The 10,368-nt window shown below is 39.7% G+C and overlaps 1 protein-coding gene across 1 annotated transcript; it reads right to left on the bottom strand.

The window, feature by feature from the left end:
• Positions 1-1,123: 1,123 nt before the first annotated feature.
• On the bottom strand, positions 1,124-10,104 carry HYAL4 (hyaluronidase 4). Its single transcript, XM_055281424.2, has 3 exons — positions 9,121-10,104; positions 3,508-3,597; positions 1,124-1,577 (listed from the first exon to the last, which is right to left on the bottom strand). Exons 1-3 carry the CDS (start codon positions 10,072-10,074, stop codon positions 1,176-1,178), a joined length of 1,446 nt encoding a protein of 481 aa, XP_055137399.1. The 5' UTR covers positions 10,075-10,104; the 3' UTR covers positions 1,124-1,175.
• Positions 10,105-10,368: the final 264 nt, after the last annotated feature.

Genomic DNA, 10,368 nt, shown 5'->3' with positions numbered 1-10,368 from the left:
CACACCTATAATCCCAGAACTTTGGGAGGCTAAAGCAACAGGATCTCTTGAGCCTGGAAGTCTGAGACCGGCCTGGATAACAAAACAAGACCCATCACTACAAAAAAAAAAAAAAAAAAAAACTCAGTTGAGGATCAACAGCAGAGTCCAAGTATGCAAGGGCTATGTTATTCCATTTACTCCACAGAATAATTAATTGAGGTAGGAGTTATATTACTAAATTTCAGATAACAATATGGGGACTGTAGGTAACTTTCCCAAGGTCACACAACCAGATAATAAGTGAAACCATGATTCAAATTAGATTCAAAATGACTCTAAATTCACTATTCAAAAGTCATATATGGGAAGGGGAAAGCAAAAATATCTAACATTTCTCATAGGCCTCCTTTTCGATAGCACTTTTGGACCCCTTAAATGTCATGTTTTCTATATAATGATTTTTGCTTGCAAAAGTCACCAACTGCATTTTTACTAATATGGCTCCAGCTTCCAGATCTACAGCAGTGTCAGCGTAGGTAAGCATGAATATTATCCCAAAGCCTTCACAGTATTCAGACTGCCAGGGTCTGTGAAGGAAGGACTCGAAGTGCCATCTTAGAATTGGTGCTTTGCAAGTTGGGAATGGCTCCCCCTTACCTCAGTCTTCGGCCCCTCATGAGAAGCCATGCCAGGAATGGTTCTGCACTCAATAAGTCCAGGTGGGAAACAGAAACCTAGTGTGAACCCGTGGCTAGAATAGAAACTACATTTAGTCCTCTTCAGTGGACCAGTTGACCAGGTGACCCCTTCTGTTACATCAGATGATTACTTAGTAATGTGTCCTTAAATAAATTTCCAACTTGAAAAAACAGACTTTGAAATGAATAATTTAATATTTTCATGTATAATTTTAAGTGTGTACATTCATGTAAAGACTAAATTATACTAGTTTTAAAGCAACTTAAATATTCCAATAAGGAGGAAGTGTACATTGACTTTACTCCAGATCTGGTTTCCTAGCCAGATTGGAGGCAAATAAAATAGCATGTTTCTGTTTATGTTAAGTGACATACATAATGTCTACTTATAATACCTCTCAATAGAATTCATAAGAGAAAAAAATTGTCGTAAGTTACACCCTTCTTTAAATGACTAGGCAAGAGGCCACACAATTCCCTTTAAACTCAATTATCTCACAACTGAATGCTTTGATAACTTGCTAAAAGCAGTAGATAAAGTGTCATTAGTGAACTAGGAGAAGGGGAAACCCCAGAGCAGCCATCAGCCGTCTTTATTTCTCTGCAATCAGCTCCTTCATATCCCTGATAACAATGACAGGAAAATGTATCTGCCATCACTGCCAGGTCTGTATCAGATGCTTTTCCTTTTACAGTAAATTCCCCGTCCTCAGAGGCCTCTATGTGGTAACTTGCGGGGTTCAAGTGAAGGTAACTGGGTGCGTTCCACATCTTCCTTATGCACCTCCCATTGTTCCTGCAGAGGTGAAGGCTGCATACCTCAGCAGCTCTGGTCACATTGGCTATGTAGCTCCCTAAATCAGAACTCACAAACTGCTTCACCTTTGTACAGTTGGCCTAGAAATGTAGGAAGAAATCGATTTTAGTGTTTCTCCCTGGTAGAAATGTAGAAAGAAATCGATTTTAGTGTTTCTCGCTGGTACTGATAGAATTAGAGCTTCTAATGTCTCAGATTTTTGGTCTTGATTAAAACATAATGGCTTGGTTCCAGTTGTTGAACTTGTAGGCTCCTGGACACTATAACAAGGGTCCCAAATCAGAAAGGGAAGAGGTCTGAGGGGCAGGAGATGGATACTATGTTACAGTCAGGCTAAGCAACTGAACTTGCAAATGGCCCCCAGAATCAGCACATGAGACCTTGCTTTTCTCCATTTACATTCTTTTTTTCTTCCTTCTAGCTCCCAAGTTAATGGGTATAAAAGGAAAAGGAACAAACCCAAATTAGGAATGTACCAGAACTGCTGCCCTCAGGCTGCCATTCAGGTATGTGGGGCCTTCCAGGGTTGTGTTAGAGCCTGAATCATAGTCCGTCATTTATTGTCAAATCATCTTATTCCACCATTCTACCAAGTATTATAGCCTTCTGGATTTTCCTGTTAATTTCCATCAACTGTCCTGGGTCCCGTACTTCTAATACAATTCAAACACAGAAAAGCCTGTATGGCTAAGTAACTTTTGTGTATATGGTTCCTATTACGTGTTCTAAACAGAGGCCACCTGTGTGCACCCACCTTCCTGATGAAGCTTTTCTGATGAGCCATCAAGGGGCTGGGGTGGAAATATCACACCTGGAAAGTCAGGAATTAATCCTCTCAGTTTCTACCTAATTCTCATATGTGGGCATAGGCATAAACAGTTTCATGAACACTATCTCAGTAGCAACAAATTGAGACTGTGAAATTCTAAGAATAATATCAGATCATCATGGACTTGCCAAAAAATTCAATTTAGCAAAAAGTATCAAGGGTACCAGTATTCAAGGTAAAATGCGTTACACTATAGAAACATAAACAAACCACATCTGGAAATATGGAAGAGATTGTGATTAATGTGGATTGGGGAAAACTAGGAATCTTTCCTGGAATAAAAAAAAAATAAAAATCTCAGCTGAGAGAAATTTGAAGAGCCATATAAATCTTTTTTTTTCTTTTTTTTTTTTTTTTTTTTGAGATGGAGTCTCACTCTTTCAACCAGGCTCGAGTGCAATGGTATCATCTTGACTTACTGCAATCTCTGCCTCCCAGCTTCAAGCCATTCTCCTGCCTCAGCCTCCTGAGCAGCTGGGATTACAGGCATGTGTCATCACACTCGCCTAATTTTTATATTTCTAGTAGAGACTGGCTTTCTCCATGTCAGTCAGGCTGGTCTCGAACTGCTGGCCTGAAGTGATCCCACCTCCCAAAGTGCAGGAATTACAGGCGTGAGCCCCCGTGCCCAGCCATAAATCTTATTTTAAATGCTGTTAATTTTCAGCTGATTTCTCTGTAGAGAAAAAGTAACTTCATTGTGGAGAATTAAAAAGTTACCACCTGTTTCTCCCTCTCAAAATAGTATATAACACATTTTCTATAGTCGTTAAATGCAAGGTGTCCATCATCAAACTGTGGCTAATGCCAACTCTACCACTAACTATCCTAAATAGCTATTAACCTAGTTGGTTTCCCTCTAGTTTCATCATCTGTAAATGAGGATGATAGTCACTACCTCATATGACCAGTAAGTGAGCAAATCCAACTCAAAAAATCTCTTAGCACAACCTTAGCGCATCATAAATATTCATCAAATGTCAGTGTTATGATTACTATCTTTATAAAAGTTCACAATATTTTTTAGCCTTTTCTATGTATCAGGCCCTGATTTGGAATATTTATTCTAAAGCTGGTTTGCTATGCAGGTCATGAGAGCTTTATTAGAGTAAGCTCTCCAAGAAAGCAGAGAAATACTTTTAATAAAAAACATTAAATATACCTTCAAGATACTGACTTACCTTGGATGAAGTTAAATTCATGTCTCCCCAAATAACAATGCCTGCAGCTCCCAAGGCAGCACTTTCTCCTATGGTGCTGACTAGATCTTGCTAGATTGAAGATAGTAGAGTTCATTATTAATTTGAATGTAAAACAACCCACCAGGGGCCGGACGCGGTGGCTCACGCCTGCAATCCCAGCACTTTGGGAGGCCGAGGCGGGCAGATCACGAGGTCAAGAGTTTGAGACCAGCCTGGTCAACATGGTGAAACCCCGTCTCTACTAAAAATACAAAAAAAAATTAGCCGGGCGTGGTGGTGGGCGCCCGGAGGCTGAGGCAGGAGAATCGTTTGAACCCAGGAGGCGGAGGTTGCAGTGAGCCAAGATCGTGCCATTGCACTCCAGCCTGGATGGCAGGGCGAGACTCTGCCTCAAAAACAAAAAACAAAAAACCCACCAGGGATTAGGATTAGAGTCTGAGTTCAGTATGATAGGGCTGGTACTGAGCTCATATACTCCTTAGATACTATTTTCTATTTTCTTAGAGTGGCACAAATGCTGAATAAACCAATGCTCAAAAATCACACTCTGTAATCATATGCAAAAACATATAAATATTTTTAAAGAAAAACATATTTTGCCATGCAGGATATTATATTGAAGACAATGAGGCTGTAAAGTTATCAGAAATTATTTAATTGAAATAAATCAGGGGCACATACCCTCATACCAGGTTATATGTATGTGCCCTGGAAAGAGAATCCAAAAGTTTTCCTTCTCCAAATGCGATCCTGTTAACCAGGTTCCTTTTCCATTTTGCAACATGCCCCAGTGACACTTCATCCCCACAGTTATTTGGATGGGTTTATATCATTTCAATTCCAAGGCCAGGCAAAGAAGCAACGTTAAGGGCTTGCAGGCTCTGATTTGGTCCAGCTTTTATATTTGTCCCTGAAATTATGTGTGTTTAATTTCTAAGTACCTGACCTAATGTGCTTTATTTATGACTCATGCAGTCATGGTAAAGTCGCTGGAATTTTCTGCAATATGGTTAAGATAGACAAAGGTAAGGTTTTAGCAGAGAGAATTTTGATTTTATAATCTTAAAGGGTTATTGTTTTAGTGTTTAAAGATTAACATGGATCTAGGCCGTTTTCTGGAGCAAATTAAGATTTGAATGTATGTAGTTGGTTTCCTAGTTTATTAAATTATAACACATTCCCCCACTCTTTAGGATACTAAGCATTCACCTTTTACTCTAAGAGTGAATTTCTACCAATTAAATGCTAGAAAATGTTATTAGGTGATTTGGTGGAAAATAAAAGCAGAACTGTAAATGCTATTTTGCCATTGGGCACTTAATACTTGAGAGCTAAATCTCTTTATCTGACACTTTTATTGTCTAACACTAAAATTAAAGGTTTTACAATATCAGTTTTTACAGTTTTTTTTTTTTTCTGGGCAATTGTCTTGTGACTTTCAATAAGGAAAGAGATTTTGGTTTAAACTAATTTCCCTTTCAGGTTAACATCCATTTTCATTCCCTATGATTATAATATCTGCTGAACAGGTCATAGCTGACATGACAGGAAGGAGAGGAGGTTTTGAGAGGCTCAAATGAGATAGTATAAATGAAAGGATTTTGAAAATTGTCAATGGCACGATGAACAGGACAGAGGAGGAACCATCCCTGCAGTACCAAGACTGCAGACTCTGCTGAGTCTGTGTCCACTCCCTCTTTGGGCAAAGACATAAGGGAGCAGAACTTCTCACTCCGCTCACTTTGAAACTTCCCTGAAAATGGTGTCATATAATCACATGGTGTGATCAAGGCAGAAATCCCCAACAGCTCTCCTTTTGACGAAGGCATTGTCATTAAAGGAGAATAAGGATATAACATTTACATTTTATTTTTATAGGTTATTGACCTATAGTTAAGTATGTAAGCGGCAGATGTTTCTGGTGAAAGCCTTCTGAGAAAACCTTCTGAGGTTGCTGTCAGTTTCTTCCAAATTAGTTTTCAAATCGTTTCTCAACAAATTAGTCCACTGTCACCTCACAGACAGCAGAGTGCTGAATGAATCACAAAGCAGCTATGTTTTGGGGATCAGAAAAGCAAGGGCACTACCCAGCTAGGAAAGTCACAGATAAAGTGCTTCTGGGAACAGAATGGGACCACCCAAAAGCTTGAGCCACGGTGGTGTTGTCACATTACAGAAAAAGAAAGGAACAAAGTAGATGTACTGAAAATGAGCCTCCCAGGTCCCAGTGTGGCACAGGGTGCTTTGCACCTACACATGATCCTTGGACCTGAATCAAGGTTTCAGAAGCAGAGGGTAGGGCTACTCAGGGGATTCACTCAACACTTCGGTGTCAGTCCCTAATGCTTACCAGAGTGCATGTAAGCAAGGTGCCCACTGTGGGGAGCTGGAGCATTACTAATGAGCTGCCTTTGTGCCTTACCAGAGACAGCATGAATTAATGACAAGAATAAATATCTTTAAATCTATAGGCAAGGAAACTCCTGTTGTTAATTTTTAAAAGCACATCTCACAGATGGAACAGGAGGCCATTATCTTAAGTGAAATAACTCAGAAACAGAAAGTAAAATATCACATGTTTTTACTGATAAGTAGGAGCTGAACGATGGGTATATATGGACATACAGAGTGCAATAATAGACGTTGGAGACTCCAAAAGGTGCAAGGGTGGGAGGGGAGTGAGGGATAAGAAATGACCTGTTGGGTAAAATGTATACTTTTCAGGTGATTGGCCCAGAATTCACCACTACTCAATATATCCATGTAACAAAACTGCACTTGCACCCCCTAAATGTATAAAAATGAAAAACTAATAATAAATAATAAATGTTTTAAAAGCACAGCATCAGGTTATGTCTAGGTTGCATTTATATGTAAATAATACAGGCAATCTTCTCTGTGAAATGAGGTTTGACCACCTCTATATTTCCCATTCTATAGGTATTGCCTGAGATTCCACTCTTAAATATCCCATGTTTAAGTTTAAGGCTTTGATGGCTGTTAAAAAAGTAATAGCCATATCACATAGGTTTCTGTAGAGCTTGAAGTTTTCATACGCATGTTCTCATTTGATTTACATCATACTTTTGCTAGGTCAGTAGGGCAGGTAATATTGTCCCATTTTGTACATGAAGACACTAAGACACTAAGTCCAGGGAGGTTAAGAGATTTGCTACTTACCAGTGAATCTTTTTTGTAATCTTAACTGTATGTGTGTGTGCATTCTAAAATTCAGATACTGTTGGGAAAATCAGAAATGGAAGCCATTAATGGTCATTAAGAGTTTGGTACAAATGAATATCAGGCTTTTAAAAAATTATGGGTGGGGCCGGGCACAGTGGCTCACACCTAAAATCTCAGCACTCTGGGAGGCCAAGGCGGGTGGATCTCTTGAGGTCAGGAGTTCGAAACCAGCCTGGCCAACGGCAAAACCCCGTCTCTACTAAAAACACAAAAATTAGCTGGGCATGGCGGCGCATGCATGTAACCCCAGCTACTCGGAGGCTGAGGCAGGAGAATCACTTGAACCCGGGAGGCGGAGGTCACAGTGAGCCGAGATCACGCCACTGCACTCCAGCCTGGGCGACAGAGGGAAACTCCATCTAAAAAAAAAAAAAAATTATGGGCAGATTTTTAAAGTCAATAGGGTACAATGGTGGGTACACTTATAGTTTAAAACACTTGGAAATAGCTTGCCACTCAGAAAAAAAGAGTGCAGAATGAGATGAAACCCAAACTGTTGCTCCTTTCTTCCTGAGAGGAAAGAAAGCATTTCCGTGGCTATAGCTACTAGACAAAGAAGCTTACACCAGGTTCACAGAGTGCGCAGAATGTACCAGTAGTCTAAATTCATCTTTTGAAATGAACATTTTGTCCCTTAGAGTTTATTGTTTCTTCCAAAAGTCAATTTATTATCACTAAAGAAAGGAACTTTGTTGAGTCAAATATAGAAAAGACGTTTTACAAAAAAAACTGGTATTTAAATTTTGATTCCATTCCAGAGTCAAGATTATTTTGTAAAGATTTAGGTAACTTTCTTTTTTTTTTTTTTCTTGAAATGGAGTTTTGCTCTGTCGGCCAGGCTGGAGTGCAATGGTGCACGCAATCTCGGCTCACTGCAACCTCTGCCTCCTGGGTTCAAGCAATTCTCTCCTCAGACTCCTGAGTAGCTGGGATTACAGGCACCCGCCACCACACCTGGCTAATTTTTGTATTTTTAGTAGAGATGAGGTTTCACTATCTTGGCCAGGCTGGTCTTAAACTCCTGACCTCGTGATCCACCTGCCTCAGCTTCCCAAAGTGCTGGGATTACAGGAGTGAGCCACTGCACCTGGCCTAGGTAACTTTTTAAAACCTTTCAGACAGTACTGACTTCCTATTATTCTTCAGTCAATTATTTTTCACTGATTTTTCTGGGTGGCATGAATAGAAGTTCACAACAGAGACTTTTTTCCTTCCTCCTTCACCTCATGAATGATGTCAGAGGTATGGTATTTACCATATTTCATACATATCCATCATTTCTCCCTCTGATGAATACACTCCATTTATGTTCCAAAGATACCTGGTCACCGTAGAGCCCTCACCTGGGTGTTTTCTATGCCTCCTCCTTAGGATGCCTAGAACTCAGAACGTCTTTAACAGATATTGGTGAGTTGAAATTTGTAATGGTGGAGAAAGGAAAAATGCCTCCGTTAAAATATATTAAACCACTGGCTTCCAGCAATACCTTAAAACATTACTGCATCACACATGTGAAGCCCTCCACAAGTCCCGAGTCTTCTCAGTGTAGGAAGGTTACACAAGATTATCCAAATCCAAAGATTAGGCTGGGCACGGTGGCTCATGCCTGTAATCGCAGCACTTTAGGAGGCTGAGGCGGGTGGATCACCTGAGGTCAGGAATTCAAGACCAGCCTGTCCAACATGGTGAAACCCCATCTTTACTAAAAGTACAAAAATTAGCTGGTGGAGGGGTGGTGGTGGGCACCTGTAAACCCAGCTACTTGGGAGGCTGAGGCAGAAGAATCGCTTGAACCCAGGAGGTGGGGGTTGCAGTGAGCCGAGATTGCATCATTACACTCCAGCCTAGGTGACAAGAGCAAAAAACTCCATCTTGAAGAAAACAAAACAAAACAAAACAAAGATTAAAATACCCACTACTTTCCCTAGAATTTTTTGTTTAATTGGCTAGACAATTCTGCTTCCACATGTATGAGCAAACACTCCATTTCAAAACATCCTTTTTGATTGTCTAACCTGCTCACTGCCGATCATTTCAATAACCTTCCAAAATGCCCGATTGTAAGTGAGTACGGTTAAAGTTGGTATGCAGGAAATGTAGTCATTGCTGGTATCTACTTTAACCCTTTCTCACCTTACTTTGTTCCTTAAGAGAATAATAATGAATAAGATAATCAAAATTCAGTTTCCATAAATGAAGAGTCTAAACGCATGACTAGTCAAGGAAGAATTATGCTCCTATATAACAGACCATTAATTGAAATCAATTCTTCAAAAACATAATTAACAAAGAAATGTCCTTTTAGAGATAAGGAGGAAATCCCCCACCATTGGACAAGAAGCTTCTTACCTTAGAAAGGAAAAATAAAGGTTCATCTCTGTACCCTAGCCTTGTGTAGACAAATACAGGCAGAGCATAATCATGAGATGTCATGGTGGAGATCCTCATGGATTCATGCACCCGAAATTTGGAGAAGCGCAAAATGTTTTCACTGTCTCCAAGGGATTTCCAGACACCGATAGAAGGATATAAAGCAGCACTGCTGTTCCAGAGCCAAGAGAGCTCATTGTTCCTCAAGACTTCCTCTTCTGGGCATGACCCGGTGTAGTTTGGGGCATAAACGTTATAATTGTGGCAATCAGGATATAAATAATAACCCCAAAGGCCTTTGGGTCGGCTCTTAATTCCCAATTTGATGGTTTCCTTCATGAAAGCTTTTGCACTTTCTTCAAAGGTCACTTTAGCTAAATATTCAATATCGGTAGCTGATACATTCCTTCCCATATCGGAAATAAGCTTTCTTGACTTCTGTCTGTAAACATCTTTTGCGTTCCAGTTCCGGGCCCACTGTGGTCGCCAATATTCCCAATCTATAACAGCGAGTCCACTGAAATCTTCAGAAGGGATGTAATAATTAATATCTTGGTCAGCTTTTTCCAGATGTACTTGTAAACTTATGTTCTGTGGGAGACCCCCATTAATGGGGACCCCTTGTGATGTATACCACGGATAGTATCCCAATCTGTTGACATAAAATATAGTGACATTTTGCCCCCTGGCCTTGGCCAGTGGGCTTCCAATCACAGGAAACATTTTCAAATTTAGTCTTAAATTATATTTTATCAAACATTGATCTGTTGGAGCATTCCAAGCAGCTATAAAAGGTTTCCTTTGATAAATTGGAAGTTGAGCAGGTTTTAGACAAGAGATAAACTTTAGAATAAAAAATATAAGGAGCCATGAAGTGAGATGTACTGGTTGAACAACACAAAGCCTTAAATGTCCTTCAGATAATACTTTCATGGTAAGATAAAAATCTTATGTTATCTTCTGCTTTAGTGCACTCTAGAAGACCTGTGGAGAGATTTAATTTTCTGTTAGTCATAGTTTTGAGGAAAAAGACTCAAATAATAAATAGATATTATATATGTCTATTTGTAAAGTGTATCACTTAAAGATCTCAAAGAGGCCTATAAATAAATTGAGATATAGAAGCGTATGTAGAGACCTAGCTTCCATTCAGGGGCAGGAAATGCAATTCAACAAACATTCATGGAGCACCAGACCCTATGTCCAGAAAACAAAATGAATAAGATG

Source organism: Symphalangus syndactylus, chromosome 6, assembly GCF_028878055.3.
Source record: "Symphalangus syndactylus isolate Jambi chromosome 6, NHGRI_mSymSyn1-v2.1_pri, whole genome shotgun sequence".
Lineage (NCBI taxonomy): Eukaryota > Metazoa > Chordata > Mammalia > Primates > Hylobatidae > Symphalangus > Symphalangus syndactylus.
The sequence above is the reverse complement of the archived record's forward strand: the minus strand, read 5'-3'. Positions and strand labels throughout refer to the sequence as shown.